The 26201-nt window shown below is 47.3% G+C and overlaps 3 protein-coding genes across 3 annotated transcripts in view; all 3 read right to left on the bottom strand.

The window, feature by feature from the left end:
* The window catches only part of LOC309562616 (uncharacterized protein), a 679009-nt gene that overhangs the window by 97796 nt on the left and 555012 nt on the right, over positions 1 to 26201 (bottom strand). Inside the window, 2 exon segments of the mRNA XM_082266869.1 lie at positions 1011 to 1761; positions 23306 to 24616. Of these exon segments, the coding sequence (XP_082122995.1) occupies positions 1011 to 1761; positions 23306 to 24616 (2062 nt within the window).
* The window catches only part of LOC309562739 (uncharacterized protein), a 102765-nt gene that overhangs the window by 29309 nt on the left and 47255 nt on the right, over positions 1 to 26201 (bottom strand). The window lies entirely within an intron of this gene.
* LOC309564127 (gastrula zinc finger protein XlCGF66.1-like) lies at positions 3851 to 4929 on the bottom strand (the record flags this gene model as incomplete). The annotated part of the gene is made up of 4 exons (XM_082268756.1): positions 4820 to 4929; positions 4341 to 4475; positions 4131 to 4254; positions 3851 to 4014 (listed from the first exon to the last, which is right to left on the bottom strand). Exons 1-4 carry the CDS (start codon positions 4913 to 4915, stop codon positions 3851 to 3853), a joined length of 519 nt encoding a protein of 172 aa, XP_082124882.1. The 5' UTR covers positions 4916 to 4929.

The raw sequence follows: 26201 nt of genomic DNA, 5'->3' as shown, positions 1-26201 counted from the left end.
CGGGAGTCTTTTTCACACTTGGTGTCTGTTCAGATTTGAGGGCTTTGTTAGTACAGCAGCACACCGGGCGATTTTTGTTTGATCTGTGGTGTTTATTAGTAGCACTTTTCTAATATAGTTTTTCATTGTGGGGGGTTTAGTTTGGTTGTAGTATAGAATTGGAACATCAAGATGGCCACTAGATGGAGCCAATTATCACGGTAAACCACTGTATGACATAAAATACAGCTGATATTTGACATGGCCGGGCAAATGCGCATCACATTTGATCAACATTTTTTTTTAGAAATAGACCTTTAAGTATCTAAATCACAAAATGTACTCAGCCAATGAAAGGTAAGGACTCCATTTTTATTTTTCTCCTGCTATCAATGGCCAACACGGGACAACACTTCATCCATGTCTTTGGTGATCTCTGATCTCCTTATGAAGTGTTTCTTACATGATGAAGATCAGCCATGGAGTATATCTGAGGTGTATATCAGGGTGTGCTTCTTCCCCACATGTCCACCAACATTCATATAGAAGACATTTCCCACATTTACTAATACACCTCCAGGGTTGTGTGGGACCCCTGATGTACAGAAAGTCAGGACTTCAGAGGTGAACAATTCCCTCAGGACAGGAATAGGGCTTCTCACCTGTGTGAGATCTCTGATGTCTGTAAAGGGTGGACTTTCATAATAAACATTTCCCGCATTCTGGACAGGAACATGGCTTCTCCCGCGTATGCAATCTCTGATGCTTGTTAAGATTGGACTTCAGAGAAAAACATTTCCCGCATTCTGGACAGGAATATGGCTTTTACCAAAAGTGAGACCTCTGATGCTTGACAAGAGCTGCTTCTCTTACAAAACATTTCTTGCACTCCGGACAGGAATGTGGCTTCTCACCCGTGAGATATCTGATGTATGAAAAGATCTGATTTTTGTACAAAACTTTTCCCACACTCAGAACAGAAAAACGGCTTCTCTCCCGTGTGAGACCTCTGATGTTTGTAAAGAGTGGACTTCAATGAAAAACATTTCCCGCACTCAGAACAGGAGTACGGCTTCTCCCCTGTGTGAGATCTCTGATGTCTGTAAAGATGGGTCTTTAATAAAAAACATTTCCCGCACTCAGAACAGGAGTACGGCTTCTCCTCTGTGTGAGATCTCTGATGTCTGTAAAGATGGGACTTCTGTAAAAAGCATTTCCCGCACTTAGGACAGGAATACGGCTTTTCCCCTATGTGAGACCTCTGATGTGTGACAAGTTCTGAGTTTCGAACGAAACATTTCCCACACTTATTACAGGAATACGGCTTTTCGCCTGTGTGCAATCTATGATGTCTGTAAAGATTATACTTCAATGAAAAACATTTCCCACACTCAGAACAGGAATATGGCTTCTCCTCTGTGTGCAATCTCTGATGTCTGTAAAGATGTGACTTCTGTGAAAAACATTTCCCGCAATTAGGACAGGAGTATGGCTTTTCCCCTGTGTGCAATATTTGATGTCTGTAAAGATTGGAGTTGAATGAAAAACATTTCCCACACTCAGAACAGGAATACGGCTTCTCCTCTGTGTGAGATCTCTGATGTCTGTAAAGATTTGACTTCTGTGAAAAACATTTCCTGCACTTAGGACAGGAGTACGGCTTCTCCCCCGTGTGAGATCTCTGATGTACGACAAGTTCTGATTTATCTACAAAACATTTCCCACACTCAGGACAGGAAACTGGCTTCTCACCTGTGTGAGATCTCTGATGCCTGACAAGAGCTGCTTTCAATATAAAACATTTCCCGCACTCAGGACAGGAAAACGGTTTCTCACCTGTGTGAGATATTTTATGCTTATTAAGTTTATATTTAGAACAGAAACACTGCCCACACTCAGGACAGGGAAACCTCTTATCTTTTGGAAGAACGGCACCCTCCCTCACAGTCTGAGGTTCCTCAGGATAAGAGGAATACGATGGTCCGGCACTGTCCCTCACAGTCTGAGGTTCCTCAGGATAAGAGGAATACGATGGTCCGGCACCGTCCCTCACAGTCTGAGGTTCCTCAGGATAAGAGGAATATGATGGTCTGGCACTGTCCCTCACAGTCTGAGGTTCCTCAGGATAAGAGGAATACAATGGTCCAGCACTGTCCCTCACAGTCTGAGGTTCCTCAGGATAAGAGGAATACGATGGTCCGGCACCGTCCCCAACAGTCTGAGGTTCCTCAGGATAAGAGGAATACGATGGTCCAGCACTGTCCCTCACAGTCTGAGGTTCCTCAAGATAAGAGAAATACGATGGTCCGGCACTGTCCCTCACAGTCTGAGGTTCCTCAGGATAAGAGGAATACGATGGTCCGGCACTGTCCCTCACAGTCTGAGGTTCCTCAGGATAAGAGGAATACGATGGTCCGGCACCGTCCCTCACAGTCTGAGGTTCCTCAGGATAAGAGGAATACGATGGTCCATCTACACTGTGTGGTGTCGGATGGACATTGGAGGTAGCCGGGTTTTCTCCTGGACTATACTGTGTGATGTCCTCATCTTCTACTTTACAGTCTGGAGACAAAGTGAGACAATCCTCTGAGGTTTTCCTCATCTCCCGTCCATGTACTAAAATAGAAATACAAAGATTATTACTAGACATCAACAGATTGGTTCCCCTAAACCAGGACTCCGCCCACATCAGACAGCTTTGTCTCTGAGGATCTTACAATTCCCCCCTCAAGGTAACTAATAAATGGGTCCTCTGATCTCCTACCAGTTCATTTCTTTATTCATGGACCTTAGTCAGAGAGTGAGGAAACAACGAGAACTGTCTTTTATAGGAGTGACAGTGATGAGGGGATTATAGGACGAGTGTCAGGAGTATGTAATGTACAACATAGAGTATATAGTGCAGGGGTCAGGACTCATAATATTTGTGTTCAGTAATCAGTTGCAGAGGTCCCACACCGCTGCCTCCCATCTCCTGAGACTGCACTCAGTGACTTGGGTGTGAGACTATACAGACATATCCCTCCACCCGGCACAGCCAGCAAATAACAGAGCAAGTAACCCCGGGAGAATTGTTCTGTCAGAGATCTTGCTAGACCCGGGCATGGGGCAGAAGACCCAAGGTACATACCCCAGGGGTCTAGGCTCAGCAATGCTTATGGTGAAAATCAAAATTTTTCTGCCAGCTGAACCCCAGAATCTCCATAAACCCAGTCTAGAGACATAAATTGTGTCTGCAGCACAGAGAAGGAAGATTATCCGAGAGAAATGCAGGAATACAGGACAGGGAACACAGCTCAGGAAAGTGACCAGGGGATTACAGGCTGATATCACCCAGTCCCCGCCCTACTCTGGACCAATCAGTGAGCAGTATGGGTGGAGGAATGTATTTTGTGTTAATGACCCACCTGTGCTGATCTCTGTAGGAGTGTCCTCCTCTATAAATGTCCCCGTTATTCCATCCTCCTCCATAGACTGCTGATCATCCCTCACATACGTCTCTTCTTCTTCTGCTTTAACCTCAAATTCTATATCGATTGGATCTCCACTCTAAATCAAGAGAAGGAGAGAAAAGCGCACCCTGTAAGGTCCATAGATCACCTCCATGAGTCACTTTCAAGTTCTAGATGCTCCGTTCCACCAACCTTGTTATAGTGAGGGATGGTGTGACCTTCCTGTGTGGAATACAGAGGACGGGGACCTCTCTCTTTTGGGTTTCTGTTGCTGGATGACTCCACCATGGTGTCCTGGTACAGATTGTTCTGTATTTCCTCCATTACCCCATCCTCATCATCCTCCTCTTTTATCTCTTCTTTAACCTCAACTTTAGAATCTCTCAGGTTTCCACTCTGAATATATAATAAAAATGACATCAATGGTAACAATGCAGATAATGTACAGATCCTAATGATACTATCAGTGATTGTTCCTCATCTACCTGATGATGGTGGGGGATGGGGTGACCTTCCTGTGTGGAATCCCGGGAATACAGAGGACGGGGACATCTCTCTGGTGGGTTCCCATTACTGGATCCATCTGTAGGAAACACACACACTGACTGAATACATTGTTTCTATGTGTTTATCAGATGATGGGGGATCTAGGTGGACTCTCCGTACTGCTCTCTCCTTTACAATAAAGACTCCTCTTACCCGGTGATGTGAGGGGCGGCTGATTCTCCATCATGACGTCCTTGTAGAGATCCTTGTGTCCTTCTAAATACTCCCACTCCTCCATGGAGAAATAGACAGTGACATCCTGACACCTTATAGGAACCTGACACACACAATGATACAGTCACCATCCAGACACATCCCTTGTCTGTTACTGGATAATGTCCCAGAATTCCCAGCACCGCTCACCTCTCCTGTCAGCAGCTCCATCATCTTCTTGGTGACTTCTAGAATCTTCTGCATGTTGTGTCTCTCAGGTTTTAGGGAGTCACATGGAGGCACTGTGATGGTCATATGATCACCTGACTTCAGAAGAGGAAATCTCTGTATTGGAGAACCAATAGGAATATCATGTTAGAATCCCAGAATCCTCCTCACCTCTCCGGTCAGGTCTGTGTTTTATTAATAGAGATAAGAGTGATGTCATGTGACCTCCCAGAATCCTCCTCACCTCTCCGGTCAGGTCTGTGTTTATTAATAGAGATAAGAGTGATGTCATGTGACCTCCCAGAATACTCCTCACCTCTCCGGTCAGGTCTGTGTTTATTAATAGAGATAAGAGTGATGTCATGTGACCTCCCAGAATCCTCCTCACCTCTCCGGTCAGGTCTGTGTATTATTAATAGAGATAAGAGTGATGTCATGTGACCTCCCAGAATCCCCCTCACCTCTCCGGTCAGCAGGTAGATGATCTCCAGGGTGAGGTTTAGTATCTTCTCAGTCATGTGACTCCGGTCCTCCTCAATCCTCATTGGTGACATCATTTGATCTATACCGGTCTCCTTGTAGACGGATAACGTTGGAGAAAAAAAAGTAAGAATTATTTGGATGGTATTGGTCATACAGTAATAGGATGTGGGAGGGGGGTAATAGAAGGGTTGCTTTACATTTAGGAACTTCTGTCTCCATAGGAACACATTTATTTAGGACTGTTTAATATTTTCTACATTTCTGCAAACTCAGAACCCTCTTGGCCTGCCGGATCCGAAATTCTCTTTTCTCTGTTTGGGTTCTTAACTGGATTTGAGGAGTTTTAGATCTGCAGACAAGGAATGATAAATACGATCCTTCCTGTGAGGTCAATGGAGGGTCGTCATGATGTCCAGGAAGGGGAACATGCTGAATTTTGACCGGAGTTGCCGGTGTCCTGCCGAATTTTCCAACTTGCCAGGATCTCCAACCCATGTCACTTCCGGTTGGAGATCTCTGCAACTTGCCGCTACTGCGCATGTGCGAACGGCGATGCCCAGTCACAGAGAACTCCAACGCCGTGCGTGAGAGTTGGAGTTCTCGGCAGCACAGTTCAATACTACTGCGCATGCACCTGCGGACAGTGCCTGACAGTTGGAGCTTTTGGCAAATAAAAACCCGTGCACAGTGTTATACCCCCACAATACTTGTACAATTGTGAGCGTCCCTATGCGCTATTTGAATGGGCAGAGACACAGCCACGAGTTAGCAGAGCTAAGCCTGAATGGGAATGCTGGGATTTATATTTCCTAAAAAAAAAAAAAAATTTTGAAGATAAGCCTGAAAGTACATGCTGGGATTTATAGTTCCTTTCAAAAAAACACAATTGTGAACAGCACAGGGACACAGGCTGGATGATGGGGGGACACAGGCTGCATGATGGAGGACACAGGCTGGATGACGGCTGTGTCCTCCATCATGCAGGCTGTGTCCCCCATCACGCAGCCTGTGTCCCCCATCATCCAGCCTGTGTCCCTGCCATCATCCAGCCTGTGTCCCTGCCATCATCCAGCCGGTCCCCAATCACACAGCCTGTGTCCCCCATCATGCAGCCTGTGTCCCCCATCATGCAGCCTGTGTCTCTGCGCTGTTCACAATTGTGTTTTTTTTTTTAAAGGAACTATAAATCCCAGCATGTACTTTCAGGCTCAGCTTCACAATTTTTTTTTTTTTTGAGGAACTAGAGCTTAGCTCTGCTAACTCCTGGCTGTATCTCTGCCCATTCAAACAGCGTATAGGGACGCTCACAATTGTACAAGTACTGTGGGGGGATAGCACTGTGCACAGGTTTTTATTTGCCAAAAGCTCCAACTGTCAGGCATGCGCAGTAGTATTGCATTGTGCTACCAAGAACTCCAACTCTCATTCACGACGTTGGAGTTCTCTGTGAACGGGCATTGACGTTCGCGCATGCGCAATGGCGGCAACTTGCCGAGATCTCCGACCAGAAGTGACGTGAGTTGGAGATCTTGGCAAGTTGGAAAATTCGTCACCTGCCACCTGCCACTGACAGAGCCTGTGTCATGGGAAGGTATTGGACAGACCCACAAGAACCCCAATTCAGACCAATGGCCACCCAATAATCAATGCTGCACAAACAGACCTCCTCTAAGAACAAGTGACCACCAATGGGTCAAAGCCTGCCCTTCTTTATTCCACTTGGTATCTTGAATTTTTTTTTATTTGACCAGTGAGATGGTAGGAAGGTGAAGGTTCCCTCTATTTCCTATCAGGAGTTCTGTAAGGAGGTTTGAAAAGTAGACCAAGAGTCCCCCTCCCTACCTTAGAGTCCTCCTGAGCCCTACAGCCTCCTCTGCTGCCCGCTGACCATATCAAGGGCCCAAAGTCCTTCAAGGTCGATAGCCTCCACTGCCTCAAAAACCCTCAGTCTCAGTCCCCCGTCAGCTCCTCTCCTTCCCTCAGAACCCTCAGTATTTTCCTCCCTCTGACACCAATGATGGGACATATTCTTCATGGCAGGCCGGGGAATATTTTCTTCCTCCTGACCAGCAATGTAAAGGGCTCTATGCCCCATACTCCTGACCCCGGCACTCCATCATTGTGTTGGCGGCATAGTGTAATGCTTGCCTGATTCCCCAATAACTTTGCTATACTGTCAGTGTATTGTCATAGAACACGCTGACTCCGAATGGAGGGATAGGTCGTATAATCTGTTACTATAGACTGATGAGGTGAGAAGGTGATTGGTGGAAGAGGTGACACATCTCCAGAATGAAGAGAATGTTCCGACACCGTAAGTGGGGGAATGTTCTACCCCTGAAGGGGTTAATCTAGGTTTCCACACTATATATGTGTATCATTATCTGCTGGAGATAAAAGAGGTCACAGTGACTATGGAGGAAGAGGACGGACATGACGGGGGGGGGGGGGGGGGGATATCTCATTACCTCCTCTGCGGCCACTTCCAGCAATGTTTCCTCGCTACTTCCTACCGACTCACCTCTCACCTGGAATTTCCTATTTATACCTGACATCACTTCCTGTTTGTACTTGATATCACTTCCTGTCTGTACCTGACATCACTTCCTGTCGTCCCAACCTGTTGCTTAACAACCAGCTATTTCTTCACACAGAATTCAAATCGGTCGATAGTTTTTCGACCCATCCGAATTCTAATCATTCTGAAAAGTTGGAGTTTGTTAGAAAATTAACAAAGAAAACAAACTGTAATGAAAACTAAACAAAATTTAATGAAAAGGAAACGGAATAAATTCCAAAACAAAACTAAACAAAATTAGTAACATAACGAATCTATCAGACACTAAAGTAAACACATTATTCCGTTCTGCACGTGTCTACCAGTCCATCCACTTCAACCTGTGTGGGTTTTTGTGTACGTCTTTACCACTTTTTTTGTGTATGTTTTGTGTATGTCTTCCCACACTTCCCATATCCCCGTATATTGTGTTCACTAAGATGCACTCATTTTTTTCTTTTTAAATTGTCGACACTTACCACTGACACCACCAACTGTGGAAGGGAGTTTCACATCCTTAGCAATCTAATAGTAAGGAATCCTTTATATAGCTAAAATAAAAAATAAAAAAACGCTTCTTGACAAAATTCAATGAGTGGCCATGTGTCTTCCTGAGCAATCTGAAACCGAAACATTTCCTACCTATGCTAAAATAGCCATTATATATACAGTTCAAAAAATGGGCAGTTTTGGGACTTTAGATGAGACACCGGCAAGCACTGCTTAGCGTCTCCATCCCTATACATAATGAAATTGAAAAGCAAGAGGGATAATAGGTGTGTGGGAACCAGCCAGTCCCCAGTTTGATATACTTACCCACCAGTCTGCTAATAAACCAAATATACCTGTCTAACAACTTATATATACAGTATCTGACAAAAGTAAGTGTAGCGGGGTTAAATATGCCTAAAGACACTGTTTGATATGTGGGAAGGAACTAGGCTCCCTCTAGTGGTAGCTGCATGGAATTTCCCGGGCTGTGACTTCCTTTTCACAAGATGAAGAAACTACATCTCCCACGCTGCTTTGCAAGATCCAGGGTGCACGGCTGCACCGCACGGCACTATGGGGAAAGTTATTTAAAGGAAGAGAGAAGCGCGCGGAGGGGGGCCTTTTCTGCGCTGGACTCTGAGGAACCAGCGAGTGAGAGTGAAGGACTGGTGCCGGATATTGGGCCAAAGCCTCTTAGCCTGGAGGGACGACGTGGAACCGTCCCATCTCAGGCACGAGGCATATTCCTGGAGGTCATACTGCTGTTTGCAGAGACCGGAAGTCATCCGCCAGAAGGACCTCGCGCGGCTGGCACATAGCCAAAGGACTGAGACCGCAGTGGAAGCGCGCGAAGGGGAAACTTCTGTTGGTGAGAGGGCACATGCCCAATAACTGACTTTATCGGCCGAAGTTTTATCTACAGATAGCGGTAGCGCAACAGGAGGTGATAAAACCCCGGGGTTTATCAGCATACTCTCTCAGGAGACTCATAGACAAACAATAAGGTCTGAAAAGGAGTCGCCAGAGGCTTATCTCTCTTGCAGAAGTTATTGCTCAGTTACGCAGACACCCTGCGGTGACAACTAACAGCTCGTTGTTTTTCTCTCTCTTGATCTTCATTCCTAAATTTGGATTACAAATGAGCTCTATTCAATAACCTTGCTAGCGAAGATCAACAAGAAAGAAGAGAACTCTGGGGGAGGGATTCAGATAGGCCTACCTACCTGGTACTGTGTCTAGCCTTAGAGAAGGAGGAGTGTGGGGGTATACTTTTATCCTTTTTAAAGCTGTTTTAAATAACCTTTTATGGACTTGTATTGTATTGTATTGTATCTCCCCTATTCAATTTGATATATAGTAAACTAAGTTTGGTTAATTACAATCCTGTGTGCTGTTCCATTGTGTCACCCAGAAGGACTACCATTCAAGAAGGCAGCCCTCAAAAATTCCACTCGCCTACTAGCATTTTGCGAGTGGAATTTTGAGGATGGCGAGCTGTGCATGCCGCCGCCGCCGCCATTAACAGCAGCCGGCGATTACTTTTACTTTCTTTTTTAGAAAAGGATGGGCTCTAGGAGCAGAGCACTGCGTCCTGAGCCCACCCATTGTGTGACAATAGCGAATGAGTATTCGCTATTGTCACAGGGATCCTCCTCCTGATCCTCCTACTGGCCAATCAGGAGGCAGGTGTTTCCTGATTGGCCAAAAGGCAAACGATTGTAACTGGCCGAGGAGGAGGAGGAGGACTCGGGAGACACGGAGGACGCACAGGATTGATGAGAAGCCGCCTGTGGATTGATGAGAAGTGCACGCTGTGATCGCTCTGCAATTACGGAGACATGCTGTGGGTGCTCTGCAATTAAGGAGACATGCTGTGGGTGCTCTGCAATTAAGGAGACATGCTGTGGGTGCTCTGCAATTAAGGAGACATGCTGTGATGATCGCTCTGCAATTAAGGGGACATGCTGTGGGCACTGTGCAATGAAAGGGGACATGCTGTGGGCGCTCTGCAATTAAGGAGACATGCTGTGGGCGCTCTGCAATTAAGGAGACATGCTGTGGGTGCTCTGCAATTAAGGAGACATGCTGTGATGATCGCTCTGCAATTAAGGGGACATGCTGTGGGCACTGTGCAATGAAAGGGGACATGCTGTGGGCGCTCTGCAATGAAAGGGGTCATGCTGTGGGCACTCTGCAATTTAAGGGGACATGCTGTGGGCGCTCTGCAATTTAAGGGGACATGCTGTGAGCGCTCTGCAATTTAAGGGGACATGCGGTGGGCGCTCTGCAATTTAAGGGGTCATGCTGTGAGCGCTCTGCAATTTAAGGGGACATGCTGCGATCGCTCTGCAATGAAAGGGGACATGCTGTGATCGCTCTGCAATTTAAGGGGACATGCTGTGATCGCTCTGCAATTTAAGGGGACATGCTGTGGGCGCTCTGCAATTTAAGGGGACATGCTGTGATCGCTCTGCAATGAAAGGGGACATGCTGTGATCGCTCTGCAATTTAAGGGGACATGCTGTGGGCGCTCTGCAATTTAAGGGGACATGCTGCGATCGCTCTGCAATGAAAGGGGACATGCTGCGATCGCTCTGCAATGAAAGGGGACATGCTGTGATCGCTCTGCAATTTAAGGGACATGCTGCGATCGCTCTGCAATGAAAGGGGACATGCTGTGATCGCTCTGCAATTTAAGGGGACATGCTGCGATCGCTCTGCAATGAAAGGGGACATGCTGTGATCGCTCTGCAATTTAAAGGGACATGCTGTGATCGCTCTGCAATTTAAGGGGACATGCTGTGGGCGCTCTGCAATTTAAGGGGACATGCTGTGATCACTCTGCAATTTAGGGGACATGCTGCGAGTGCTCTGCAATTTAAGGGGACATGCTGTGGGCACTCTGCAATGTAAGGGGACATGCTGTGGGCGCTCTGCAATGTAAGGGGACATGCTGTGGGCGCTCTGCAATTTAAGGGGACATGCTGTGGGCGCTCTGCAATGTAGAGGGCGTGTTTAGGGGCGGAGCAGGGTGGGGTTTGGGTGGGGCAACAAGTGGCGAGTAACTCTTAAGGCCTGGCTAGTAGCTCATGGCTTGAAATTTTGAGCCCTGCAAGAAGGTAACAAGGTATTGTTGCATATTGAAGTATTGTATTCCAATCTGCGTATCCATTTGATAGTCCAGTCCTATTCTGGGTCAGTTGTGCCTGAGGAGGGATCGAGCCAATTTGATTGGGTTGTTAGGCAGGGTGTAGACCCAATAATATAATCAGCAGCTCCTGCGGGGGTGGTGCTACACGTGGGGGCTCGTCCGGGATTTCTACAGTCCTGCAACACAACCCTCTCAGCCCCAGAATCCCCTCCCACGCAGAAATGGATCCTGCCGCTGCTGCTGAGTGGTGCAAGGAAGAGAATGTCATAGTGGAAAATGGCCTGGTGGTTGAAATCAAGGGAGAAGCCTGGACTGAAGAAAAGCTCCTCCCTGTTTTAAGGGCACTATCCACAGACAGGAAATTCTGGGTGATTGACATAAAAACCGACACCACTGCCCCACACACGTATGCACTGTGTGAGTGGAGGAAAGGGGTCCCTGATTATTTCAATGGAAACAGTGTAAAAACTATTGACCAAACAGAACTTTTCCTGATACATCCAGGAGTTCCTACTGCGGGTCCCTCCTCTACCACTCCTGGGGTATCCAGCCAAGAAAAAGGTGTCCAAGAAGGGCATCCTGAGTCATCACCTTTGTCGACTTTTAGCTCAGAACTGTGTGCTGTTCTGGGGGAGATTGTAGCAAAATGTAGTAAGGACTCCTCGAGCTATCTGATGACTGGATACAGGAAGCTCCGGACATTCTCTGGGAAACAGCCTGTGCCTTCAGCAGAAGATGGGTTCGAAGAGTGGTTAGATACCGCCACTCAGGCTTTGGAGGAATGGGAGGTACCAGAACAGCATAAGAAGCAGAGAATCACAGAGAGTTTAAGGGGACCTGCATTAGAGGCTGTACGTAATCTAAAGCTTAGCAAGAAGAACTGCACTGCACAGGATTATTTGGACATTCTGCAAGATGTGTTTGGTCGGACGGAGAACGCGGCTGAACTCCTCTACCAGTTAGACCATTGTTATCAAGAAGAGGGGGAGAAGTTGTCCGAATTCATTAAACGTCTGGATAGGATTATCCACCAGATCCTGTTAAAGAAAGGAATAGACCCCCGGAAAATAGATGAGACTCGTGCACGACAGGTTCTGAAAGGGGCTCAACCTTTAGATCCCATTGCCATACTGTTACGAACTCGTCAAGATGGCGGCATTCTAGAATACCCCGACCTGATTCGAATGGTCAGAGAGGAAGAGGTCATGTTGGACAACAAGAAGAAAAGTCGGCAGTTTGACTCAACTGCCCGGGTTAGAGTGATAAGTGTGGAAGAGGGCGACTCTCAAGTTGAACTCCTAAAGACCCAAGTGTCTCAGTTGATAGAAATGGTGTCTATCCTGACTGGTCAGGTATCCACTCTACCCAAGGGGAGTATATCGGAGAGGCCAGATGAACCTGTTAGTCTCAGCACAGATCCAGAGCCACGGCCTGCAAGATTGTTAACTTGTTTCAACTGCGGGGGAGTTGGACATGTTAGAAGGGTATGTCCCAGCTCAGGAAAGGCTGCCACGAAACCTCGCGAGCCAGCGGGAAACTTCAGAGGACACCGGTGAAGGAGTCAACCGGGTGTCCGCCAGTCTTAAGGGACTCCAGGAGTGGTGCAGGATCAGGGAAACCGAGTCAGGGGGTCAGGCCCAAATATAACATCCCCAGTTCTAGACTCCGGGTTACTGAGGGAAGGAAAATCAATGCACGCCGGGTTCAGCGGGGGCCCAGATCAAGGAAGAAAAAGGAGAAGAGGGCCAGGGTACAGAGAACTGAATCAGATAACAAGGCTACATCAAGAGAATTCCCAACTAACTTGGTCGGGCCCTCCCCAGTGGTCTCGGTTCAGGTAGAAGGAATTTACGCAAGAGCCCTCCTTGATACAGGGGCCCAGGTGACTCTTTTGTATAGAGACTTCTATGATAAATATCTTACCCATCTACCTTTGCAGAAGTTGGAAGATCTGGAGATATGGGGTATCGGGACCCAAAGTTTTCCCTATGACGGGTATCTGCCAATCAAGTTGACCTTTGATCCATCAGTGGCTGGTGAAGCGGAAACCTTCGACACCTTAGCGGTGGTCTGTCCTCGTCCACCAGGGGCCAACAAAAGCTCTCTCATCGTAGGAACAAACACTGATCTGGTAAGGCGCCTTCTGATACAACTGGTCCAGGGACAAGATGCTCAGGCGCCAAGGATCCATCCCATGCTACGGCAGGCCTACCAACGATTAGTGTTGGAGCAAGAGACCCCCGCAGAAGGAGTTGGACGACTCTGGAAGCTGGACAGAGCAGAAAAGGTCTTACAGCCAGGAGAGGTGGCCTGTTTTAAGGCTTCTGTTAAACTCACATGGCAACAGCCGGGTCCCTTCATTATCTTTGAATCAGGTCAAAAGGAGAGACAGAGAGGGATAGAAGTGATCCCTGAGGTGATCCCTTTGAAGGTGTTACAGGAAAACCGTGGAAGGGTTTTAGTGAGTGTCAGAAACACCTCTATTACACCGGTGAAGGTACCGGCCAGAGTGCTCCTGGGCCAAGTCAACCCGGCTACCCCAGTTGCCCCCATTGATTTCAAAGAAAAGGAACAGGGTGAAGCGGTTATAGAGGAGCTCTGCTCTGGAAACGCTGCCCTCCCGCCGGAATGGGTGAAGAGGGCCAAGGCACAACTTGCTCGATGGAGGGAAATATTCTCTAAGGACGAGTTTGACGTGGGATGTGCCAGGAGTACCACTCATAAGATCCGCCTGAGTGAGGACAGACCTTTCAGGGAGAGAGTCCGGCGAGTCCCCTTAGGTGACTTAGAAGATCTACGTCAACAGCTGGCAGAGCTCAAAAAGATCGGGATTATCCGAGAATCCAGGAGCCCGTATGCTTCCCCGATAGTGGTAGTCCGGAAGAAAAATGGATCTTTGAGGCTTTGTATCGACTACCGAACGCTGAACAGAAGAACCATCCCAGACCAGCATACCACTCCTCGAATCGAAGATGCCCTACAGAGTCTGTCAGGGGCGAAGTGGTTCAGTGTGATGGACTTAAAGAGTGGGTATTATCAGATCCCCATGCACCCTGAAGATCGGGAGAAAACAGCCTTCATCACCCCTGTGGGGTTCTTTGAGTTCAATCGCATGCCTCAGGGGTTGTCCGGGGCCCCTGCTACCTTCCAAAGGCTGATGGAAAGGACCGTTGGAGATATGAATTTGATAGAGGTACTGGTATACTTGGATGATGTTATCGTGTTTGGCAGAACTTTGGAAGAACACGAGGAGAGGTTGGAAAAGGTCTTGAAGAGGCTACATGAAGAAGGTCTGAAACTTTCTCCTGAGAAGTGCCAATTCTATCAGTCCTCGGTCCATTACCTGGGCCATATCGTGTCTGGAGAAGGGGTGGCCACTGACCCGGACAAGCTGGATGCTGTTGCTTCCTGGCCGAGACCCACAAATGTGACCGAACTCTGGTCATTCCTGGGCTTTTGCTCCTATTACAGGAGGTTTGTGGAGGGGTTCGCCCAGATTGCCCGACCCCTAAATGAGCTCCTGAAGAATGAAGAAGATGATGTCCCTGAGTTAGTAAAGCCGGTGAAGTCCACAATGGGACCCCGGAAGGCTAAGGAATCCATCCGGGATCAGTGGACCCCGGAATGCGAAGGGGCCTTTGTCCAGCTGAAGGAAACCCTAACCACTGCCCCTGTGTTGGCCTATGCGGACCCCACAAAACCATATGAACTGCATGTTGATGCCAGCCGAGATGGGCTGGGGGGGGTACTTTATCAGGAGCATGAGGGTCATCTGCGACCTGTTGCCTATGTGAGCAGAAGCCTACTGCCTGCTGAAAGGAATTATCCTACTCACAAACTTGAATTCTTGGCCTTGAAGTGGGCTGTGGTTGACAAATTGAAAGACTACCTGTACGGAGCTGAATTCATTGTCAAGACAGATAATAATCCCCTCACCTATCTGTTGACTACGGCCAAGCTGGATGCAACAGGACATCGATGGTTGGCTGCCCTCTCTAGCTTCAATTTTAGCCTGAAGTATCGGCCAGGAATCGGAAATAGGGATGCAGATGCCCTATCCAGAAGGTTGCATGTTCCACAGGAACCTGCGGAAGAATGGACTCATTTGGCTCCAGAAGGGGTGCGTGCCCTATATCAGGGAACTGAATTTCGATCCCGAGGAGGGTCAAGAGCAGAAGAGATTGGGGTTTCGGCTATCGGAGTACCCAAATGCTACTGCCAGGTGACCCAGGTTGAAGGGGAGGATTTGCCCCGGCTGTCCAAAAGGGACTTGCGGAAGGAGCAGTTGGAAGACCCTTTGGGAAAACTTCTCTTGGAAGCCTTGGAGATCCAGAGCCCTGAGTTGCTTCTAACTGACTCCCCTCAGGGGGCCCGTCTGTTACATAGAGAGTGGACCCGGTTACAGATCAGAGAAGGAGTGGTCTACCGGAGAGGTCCATCTGAAGATCTGGAGGAGAAGTGGCAACTGTTCTTACCAGCTAAATATAGAGAGGGAGTTCTGGCCGCTCTTCATGATAATCATGGCCATCTGGGGCCCGAAAGAACCTTTCGGCTTGTTAGGGACAGGTTCTACTGGCCTTGTATGAGGGCCGAAGTTGAAGGATACTGTCATTCTTGTGCCCGGTGTATACAGAGGAAGACTCTGCCACGTCAAGCAGCCCCAATGGGCCATCTACAAAGCCAGGGACCCATGGAGCTGGTGTGCATTGATTTCCTTTGCTTAGAGCCTGATCTGAGTGGCCAGGGGAATGTTCTTGTGGTAACAGACCATTTTACCAGATACGCTCAAGCATTCCCAACAAGGGATCAGAAGGCCTCAACGGTAGCCAAAGTTCTTGTAGAGAAGTTTTTTGTACATTATGGGTTACCACAACGCCTCCATTCTGATCAGGGAAGGGACTTCGAAAGTAGACTGATCAAGAGACTGTTGGATATGTTGGGCATTCAAAAGACTAGAACCACTCCCTACCATCCACAAGGGGATGCCCAGCCTGAACGATTTAACAGGACTCTCTTGGATATGTTGGGGACTTTGAGCTCAGAGAAGAAACAGCATTGGGGCAAGCATGTAGCTGCCATTGTGCATGCCTACAACAGCACTGTCAGTGATGCTACTGGATTTTCCCCTTATCGGCTGATGTTTGGAAGGGAGGCTCGGTTACCAGTGGATTTGGCCTTTGGCATTTCGCCTGATCATACCTCTTCAGCATCGCATAGAGGATATGTGGACCGACTGCGGAAGAGTCTGAAAGCGGCCTATGACAAGGCCCAGGCTACATCTGATCAACGTGGACTGCGGAATAAAAAAAGTTTCGACCTAAAAGTTCGGATCCATGACCTGCAGCCAGGGGACAGGGTTTTGTTGAGAAACTTGGGTGTCCCGGGAAAACACAAGTTGGCAGACCGCTGGAAGTCCCAACCTTATGTTATCTGTAAGCAACTGCCAAACCTTCCTGTGTACCAAATTCGGCCTGAGGGAAGTGTGGGTCCATTGAAGGCTTGGCATCGGAACCATTTGCTGCCTCTCTCTGAAGCGGTTCGTATGCCCCCTGTGGAAGACTTGTCAGAGGCCCCTTCAACTTCTCGCCGGTCCAGACCAGTTACCAGATCTCAGACGACGCTCCCAGATGAGGGAGAGGGAAGTTCTCTATCTGAAGATTTGGAAGATGAAGAGGAGGTACCCGACTGGTTGTGGTCATCTCAGTTGCCAGAACCCACACCTGCCTCCCTGTCTTCATCTGATTTGGCTGATAGAGGAGCCCTTCGGGCAGAAGCCCCTGAATTCATACCCTTTCATATGCTTCCAGAAGAAGCAGCTGAGGATGAAGATCCTGAGGAGGAGGTTGCACCTTTCTCTGAAGAAGAACTGACCGCTCTTGAACCATCAGGTTCCTCGGTGTTGGAACATGAGGAGGTGGACATGGAAGAATCCTCAGAAGTGCCTGATCCTAGTACCTCTGAGAGCATGCCTCCACGGGAACAGAGGGAAAGGAGAGTCATTCACCCACCTAAGAGACTGACCTATGATCAATTGGGTGAATGTTCGGAAGAAGCTGTTTTTACCTCCAAAAGATCTCCTGACCAGCCTAGCTCCTCCACTGTAGATCTGGTGGGGGACAACCCTAGCTCACCCCCAGGCACAACTGTATAAGCCACCCAAGTTTCGGGGGGTCTGTGAGAGATCATGAGAACAAAGTATTGAAGTAGAAAACGTTTGCATTTAAGTTTGTACATAAGGATATTGGGTTTGGCCATTATAATAAGCACAGTTTTTGATGTTCACAGTTTGGTTTACTTTGTGAGTTAATGTTTGTGCACATTTTGTTGCTCTGACCTCACTATATGTTTTTTTTCTTTTTCTCACCTTTTGATGTTTTTTTTTTACAACACAAACTTTAAGATGTAAGTGTTTAAGAAATTGCAAATGCACATGTGCTTTTTAGGGGAGCACTATATGAAAGCACTAGAAATCAGCACTATATTAACACTGTAGAAATCACTTATTTGCTTATTAATTGCACTTTATCGTTTTACTGTTGCACTGTTATCAGAATACAAAATTGGATATATTCAGATTGACTTATTTCAGCAAAATGTTAATGTTTTTGTTGTATAATGCCAACCTATGCACTAGGGTACATACTGTTGACCTCTTTGGGGACCAAAGTTTCTCAAGTGGGGGGAGTGTGTAGCGGGGTTAAATATGCCTAAAGACACTGTTTGATATGTGGGAAGGAACTAGGCTCCCTCTAGTGGTAGCTGCATGGAATTTCCCGGGCTGTGACTTCCTTTTCACAAGATGAAGAAACTACATCTCCCACGCTGCTTTGCAAGATCCAGGGTGCACGGCTGCACCGCACGGCACTATGGGGGAAGTTATTTAAAGGAAGAGAGAAGCGCGCGGAGGGGGGCCTTTTCTGCGCTGGACTCTGAGGAACCAGCGAGCGAGAGTGAAGGACTGGTGCCGGATATTGGGCCAAAGCCTCTTAGCCTGGAGGGACGACGTGGAACCGTCCCATCTCAGGCACGAGGCATATTCCTGGAGGTCATACTGCTGTTTGCAGAGACCGGAAGTCATCCGCCAGAAGGACCTCGCGCGGCTGGCACATAGCCAAAGGACTGAGACCGCAGTGGAAGCGCGCGAAGGGGAAACTTCTGTTGGTGAGAGGGCACATGCCCAATAACTGACTTTATCGGCCGAAGAGATAGTTTTATCTACAGATAGCGGTAGCGCAACAGAAGGTGATAAAACCCCGGGGTTTATCAGCATACTCTCTCAGGAGACTCATAGACAAACAATAAGGTCTGAAAAGGAGTCGCCAGAGGCTTATCTCTCTTGCAGAAGTTATTGCTCAGTTACGCAGACACCCTGCGGTGACAACTAACAGCTCGTTGTTTTTCTCTCTCTTGATCTTCATTCCTAAATTTGGATTACAAATGAGCTCTATTCAATAACCTTGCTAGCGAAGATCAACAAGAAAGAAGAGAACTCTGGGGGAGGGATTCAGATAGACCTACCTACCTGGTACTGTGTCTAGCCTTAGAGAAGGAGGAGTGTGGGGGTATTCTTTTATCCTTTTTAAAGCTGTTTTAAATAACCTTTTATGGACTTGTATTGTATTGTATTGTATCTCCCCTATTCAATTTGATATATAGTAAACTAAGTTTGGTTAATTACAATCCTGTGTGCTGTTCCATTGTGTCACCCAGAAGGACTACCATTCAAGAAGGTAACAAGGTATTGTTGCATATTGAAGTATTGTATTCCAATCTGCGTATCCATTTGATAGTCCAGTCCTATTCTGGGTCAGTTGTGCCTGAGGAGGGATCGAGCCAATTTGATTGGGTTGTTAGGCAGGGTGTAGACCCAATAATATAATCAGCAGCTCCTGCGGGGGTGGTGCTACATAAGTACACCCCTCACATTTTTGTAAATATTTTATTCTATCTTTTCATGTGACAACACTGAAGAAATGAGACTTTGCTACAATGTAAAGTAGTGAGTGTACAGCTTGTATAACAGTGTAAATTTGCTGTCCCCTCAAAATATCTCAACACACAGCCATTAATGTCTAAACCGCTGGCAACAAAAGTGAGTACACCCCTAAGTGACAATCTCCAAATTGGGCCCAAAGTGTCAATATTTTGTGTGGCCGCCATTATTTTCCAGCACTGCCTTAACCCTCTTGGGCATCTAATTCACCAGAGCTTTACAGGTTGCCACTGGAGTCCTCTTCCACTCCTCCATGATGACATCACAGGGATGGTGGATGTTAGAGACCTTGTGCTCCTCCACCTTCCATTTGAGGATGCCCCATAGATGCTCAATAGGGTTTAGGTCTGGAGACATGCTTGGCCAGTCCATAACCTTTACCCTCAGCATCTTTAGCAAGGCGATGGTCGTCTTGGAGGTGTGTTTGGGGTCGTTATCATGTTGGAATACTGGCCAGTCTCCTTAGGTAGGGGGATCATGCTCTGCTTCAGTATGTCACAGTACATGTTGGCATTCATGGTTCCCTCAATGAACTGTAGCTCCCCAGTGCCGGCAGCACTCATGCAGCCCCAGACCATGACACTCCCACCACCATGCTTGACTGTAGGAAGACACACTTGTCTTTGTACTCCTCACCTGGTTGCCACCACACACGCCTGACACCATCTGAACCAAATTAGTTTATCTTGGTCTCATCAGACCACAGGAGATGGTTCCAGTAATCCATGTCCTTAGTCTGCTTGTCTTCAGCAAACTGTTTGCGGGCTTTCTTGTGCATCATCTTTAGAAGAGGCTTCCTTCTGGGACGACAGCCATGCAGACCAATTTGATGCAGTGTGCGGCGTATAGTCTGAGCACTGACAGGCTGACCCCTCCCCCACCCCTTCAACCTCTGCAGCAATGCTGGCAGCACTCATACGTCTATTTCCCAAAGACAACCTCCGGATATGACTCTGAGCACGTGCACTCAACTACTTTGGTCTACCATGGTGAGGCCAGTTCTGAGTGGAACCTGTCCTGTTAAACTGCTGTATGGTCTTGGCCACCGTGCTGCAGCTCAGTTTCAAGGTCTTGGCAATCTTCTTATAGCCTAGGCTATCTTTATGTAGAGCAACAATTCTTTTTTACAGGTCCTTAGAGAGGTGCCATGTGGAACTTCCAGTGACCAGTATGAGAGAGTGAGAGCGATAACACCAAATTTAACACACCTGCCCCCCATTCACACCTGAGACCTTGTAACACTAACGAGTCACATGACACCGGGGAGGGAAAATGGATGATTGGGCCCAATTTGGACATTGTCACTTAGGGGTGTACTGACTTTTGTTGCCAGCGGTTTAGACATTAATGGCTGTGTGTTGAGTTATTTTGAGGGGACAGCAAATGTACACTGTTATACAAGCTGTATACTCACTACTTTACATTGTAGCAAAGTCCCTGGTATCCCCCATAGGTTTTCCTGCTCTCATAACTGAGCTCCTCCATCCCCCATAACTGAGCTCCTCCATCCCCCATAACTGAGCTCCTCAGTCCCTATACCAGAGCTTCTCCATCCCCTATAATTGAACTTCTCCATGACCCATAACTGAGCTCCTCCATCCCCTATTATTGAGCTTTTCCTTCCCCCATAACTGAGCCCCTCCACCCCCCATAAATGAGCTCCTCCATCCCCCATAACTGAGCTCCTTAATCCACCATACTTGAGCTTCCCCTTCCCCCATACCAGAGCTCCTCCATCCCCTATAACTGAGCTCATCCAGGCCCATAACTTAGCTCCTCAGCCCCCATACCAGAGCGTCTCCATCCCCTATAACTGAGCTTCTCTATCCCCATAACTGAGCCCCTCCATCCCCCATAACTGAGCTTCTCAGCCCCCATACTAGAGCTCTTCCATCCCTATAACTGAACTCCTCCATCCCCCATAACTGAGCTCCTAAATCCCCCATAACTGAGCTCCTCCATCCCCTATAACTGAGTTCCTCCATGCCCCATACCAAATTCAGTGCTTAGAGGCTTAACTCCCAAGTCAGACTACCCCGCACACACACTACATATACAGAGCCCTGAGTAGGTGTGTGCGTGCCCGTATGGCACCAATAACTTCAGTCCCTTGGAAGAAGGATGAGATCTTGTATCTTTGGCTTGTCACTTTAGTTGGTGCACTTAGAACTCCTGCTTGGCAAAGTGTAGCTGTGGTATGCTGACATTATCCTGATAGCAAGGCAGACACTGTGACTGCTTAACAGGGCACCAATAAGACCCGGGTTCTGGCAAGTGAGGGCAAAGTGAAGTAGCTCTGTCTGCATGCAGTGCCCTTTCACTAATCCTGCGGTCAAGGCGCAAACTAATGTCCTGGAACAGGCAGGCTCTTCTGGTAACCCGACTGGTCACCTCACACTGGAGTGCTTCATGACAGTCGGTGCAGGTGCACCTGGATATGCACCTGGGATCCCCCTCTCTCAGGTTGCATGTCCCCAACTGGCCATGGATGCATGAAACAACATGGTGGACTGACCTAGGAGGAGACACCTCTCCCCAGGGTCCAGTCTCTTCTCCTGCCTTGTGGTGATTGACTTCTCCGCAGACAAGATGGTGTCCTTCATTCTATCCCTACCAGAGAATGGTGGAGTTTGTATTCCTATCCCCAGTAGTTAGAATGGAGCCACCTGTGTTGGGAACTACATGTCCCAGAGTTCTTTGCAGTTTTTCAATCCTCCCTGGATTGGCTTTCTCCTTCTGGAAATGAGAAAGAGGGGAGGGTACTGAGTGTCTGTGAAGTTCTCTCACTCACCTCACCGCTACTCATAACTGAGCTCATCCAGCCCCCTCATTAGCTATTGTAACGGTACCGCGACCCACACTATACTTGTGGACTTCCGTCAGTATACGGCTTCCTCCCAGTCATGAACATAGATATTAGATTTTCCAGCCGCCCCCATACAAAGCTAGCTGACAAATTAGCTTGTACTGGAAGCTTCACCTTTATTGAACAGATTCACACTCAATTTATACACATATGAGCACATCCCCCTCCTGATCAAATTACCCCATCAGGTCAGGGATGGCCTGATTACATTATCATATGTAGAAGAAATTGTATACAGAGATAGAATTAACCTGAACTAATTATCTAGCCATCTGGACAGAAACATAATGTGAGTTCATTAACAGAATCCACATCACACCTCAATAGGCAGACAATAGGGAGAGCCTGTCCCTGACATTGAAGTACAATACACATTATCATAGGTGTAAACACAGAACCCATTTGAAGCCATCCAAACCATCAAGTATCTGTCTTACACTCCCAGTAACGGTGAGTACCGTGTTGCTCTTCTCCTACATCACGAAGTGATCTAGAACAGTGGTCTTCAACCCTGGCCTTCAGGGCCCACTAACAGGCCAGATTTTCAAGATAACTGAAATACATCCCAGGTGATATCATTTGCTGCTCAGTAATTGCAGCACTCTAGTCTGCATCTCCTCAAAGTAATACCTAAAATCTGGCCTGTTAGTGGGCCCTGTAGGCCAGGGTTGAAGACCACTGATCTAGAACACATAGGAATGATATTGGTGGGGAAATGTACTCTGCGGGGAGTCTTTTTCACACTTGGTGTCTGTTCAGATTTGAGGGCTTTGTTAGTACAGCAGCACACTGAGCGGTTTTTAGTTGATCTGTGGTGTTTATTAGTAGCACTTTTTTAAATATAGTTTTTCATTGTGGGGGGTTTAGTTTGGCTGTAGTATAGAATTGGAATATCAAGATGGCCACTAGATGGAGCCAATTATCATGGGAAACCACTGTATGACATAAAATAGAGCTGATATTTGTCATGGCCGGGCAAATGCACATCACATTCGATCAACATTTTTTTTAGAAATGGACCACTAAGTCTCTAAATCACAAAATGTACTCAGCCAATGAAAGGTAAGGACTCCATTTTTATTTTTCTCCCGCTATCAATGGCCAACACGGGACAACACTTCATCCATGTCTTTGGTGATCTCTGATCTCCTTATGAAGTGTTTCTTACATGATGAAGATCAGCCATGGAGTATATTTGAGGTGTATATCAGGGTGTGCTTCTTCCCCACATGTCCACCAACATTCATATAGAAGACATTTCCCGCACTCAAGGCACTAATACACCTCCAGGGTTGTGTGGGACTGGATGTACAGGAAGACAGGACTTCAGTGAGGACTTGATTCCCTCAATCACGACAGGAAAGTGGCTTCTCCCCCGTGTGAGATCTCTGATGTTTGTTAAAACTGGCCTTATCTGAAAAACATTTTCCGCACTCAGGACAGGAATACGGCTTCTCCCCTGTGTGAGATCTCTGATGTCTGGAAAGATCTGACTTCTGTGTAAAACATTTCCCACACTCAGGACAGGAATACGGCTTCTCCCCTGTGTGAGATCTCTGATGTCTGGAAAGGGTGGACTTCCGTGAAAAAAATTTCCCGCACTCAGGACAGGAATACAGCTTCTCCCCTGTGTGACATCTCTGATGTGTGTAAAGAGTGGACTTCAATGAAAAACATTTCCCGCACTCAGAACAGGAATACGGCTTCTCCTCTGTGTGAGACCTCTGATGTCTGTAAAGATGGGACTTCTGTGAAAAACATTTCCCGCACTTAGGACAGGAATGCGGCTTTTCCCCTATGTGAGACCTCTGATGTGTGACAAGTTCTGAGTTTCGTACAAAACATTTCTCACACTTATTACAGGAATACGGCTTTTCGCCTGTGTGCAATCTATGATGTCTGTAAAGATTGGACTTCAATGAAAAACATTTTTCACACTCAGAACAGGAATACGGCTTCTCACCTGTGTGCAACCTCTGATGTCTGTAAAGATGTGACTTCTGTGAAAAACATTTCCCGCACTTAGGACAGGAGTACGGCTTTTCCCCTGTGTGGGACCTCTGATGTGTGACAAGTTCTGATTTATCTACAAAACATTTCCCACACTCAGGACAGAAAAGTGACTTCTCTCCTGTATGCAATCTCTGATGCTTGCAAAGATAGAATTTCTGTGAAAAACATTTCCCACACTCAGAACAGGAATATGACTTCTCCCTCGCGTGAGATCTCTGATGATTGGAGACATCGGACTTATTTGAAAAACATTTCCCGCACTCAGGGCAGGAATACGGCTTCTCACCTGTGTGAGATCTTTTATGCATATTAAGACGTGATTTAAAATGGAAACATTTCCCGCACTCAAGGCAAGGATACGGTTTGATGCCCAAGTGGCCTCTCTGATGTACAAAAAGACTAGTGTTCCATGAAAAACATTTCCCACACTCAGTGCAGGAAAATGGCTTCTCACCTGTGTGGGATCTCTGATGCATGACGAGAACTGATTTCAATACAAAACATTTCCCGCACTCAGGACAAGAATACGGCTTCTCCCCAGTGTGCGATCTCTGATGTCTGACAAGTGCTGATTTATGCACGTAACATTTCCCACACGCAGAGCAGGAATATGGCTTTGCACCTGTGTGAGATCTTTTATGCTCATTAAGTTTATATTTAGAATGGAAACATTTCCCGCACTCAGAACAGGGAAACCTCTTATCTGTTGGAAGGACGGCACCGTCCCTCACAGTCTGAGGTTCCTCAGGATAAGAGGAATACGATGGTCCGACACTGTCCCTCACAGTCTGAGGTTCCTCAGGATAAGAGGAATACGATGGTCCGGCACTGTCCCTCACAGTCTGAGGTTCCTCAGGATAAGAGGAATACGATGGTCCGGCACAGTCCCTCACAGTCTGAGGTTCCTCAGGATAAGAGGAATACGATGGTCCGGCACAGTCCCTCACAATCTGAGGTTCCTCAGGATAAGAGGAATACGATGGTCCGGCACTGTCCCTCACAGTCTGAGGTTCCTCAGGATAAGAGGAATACGATGGTCCGGCACCGTCCCTCACAGTCTGAGGTTCCTCAGGATAATAGGAATACGATGGTCCGGCACAGTCCCTCACAATCTGAGGTTCCTCAGGATAAGAGGAATACGATGGTCCGGCACTGTCCCTCACAGTCTGAGGTTCCTCAGGATAAGAGGAATACGATGGTCCATCTACACTGTGTGGTGCCGGATAGACATTTGAGGTAGCCGGGTTTTCTCCTGGACTATACTGTGTGATGTCCTCATCTTCTACTTTACAGTCTGGAGACAAAGTGAGACAATCCTCTGAGGTTTTCCTCATCTCCCGTCCATCTACTAAAATAGAAATACAAAGATTATTACTAGACATCAGCAGATTGGTTCCCCTAAACCAGGACTCCGCCCACATCAGACAGCTTTGTCTCTGAGGATCTTACAATTCCCCCCTCAAGGTAACTAGTAAATGGGTCCTCTGATCTCCTACCAGTTCATTTCTTTATTCATGGACCTTAGTCAGAGAGTGAGGAAACAACGAGAACTGTCTTTTATAGGAGTGACAGTGATGAGGGGATTATAGAATGAGTGTCAGGACCATTTAATGTACAACATAGAGTATATAGTGCAGAGTATATAGTGCAGGGGTGAGGATTCAAATTATTACAGCCAGCAAATAACAGAGCAAGTTACCCGGGGAGAATTATTCTGTCAGAGATCTTGCTAGACCCGGGCATGGGGTAGAAGACCCAGGTGACTAAGGGTGTATTAAAACTTGTGAATGCATCCGAAGGCCAATTACATCACCCATTTACCCTAGTGGGGTGATGTGTTAATGACCCACCTGTGCTGATCTCTGTAGGAGTGTCCTCCTCTATAAATGTCCCCGTTATTCCATCCTCCTCCATAGACTGCTGATCATCCCTCACATACGTCTCTTCTTCTTCTGCTTTACCTTCAACTTTTATATCTTTCAGATCTTCACCCTAAACCAAGAGATTGAGAGAAAAGCGCACCCTGTAAGGTCCATAGATCACCTCCATGAGTCACTATCAAGTTCTAGATGCTCCGTTCCACCAACCTTGTTATAGTGAGGGATGGTGTGATTTTCCTGTATGGAATCCCAGGAATACAGAGGACGGGGACATCTCTCTGGGGGGTTTCTGTAGCTGGATGACTCCACCATGGTGTCCTGGTACAGATCTTTGTTTATTTCTTCCATTACCCCATCCTCATCATCCTCCTCTTTTATCTCTTCTTTAACCACTTGCCGACCGCTCAC

This window comes from Pelophylax lessonae (assembly GCF_965119305.1).
Source record: "Pelophylax lessonae genome assembly, chromosome: 9".
Taxonomy (NCBI): Eukaryota; Metazoa; Chordata; class Amphibia; order Anura; family Ranidae; genus Pelophylax; species Pelophylax lessonae.
The sequence above is the reverse complement of the archived record's forward strand: the minus strand, read 5'-3'. Positions and strand labels throughout refer to the sequence as shown.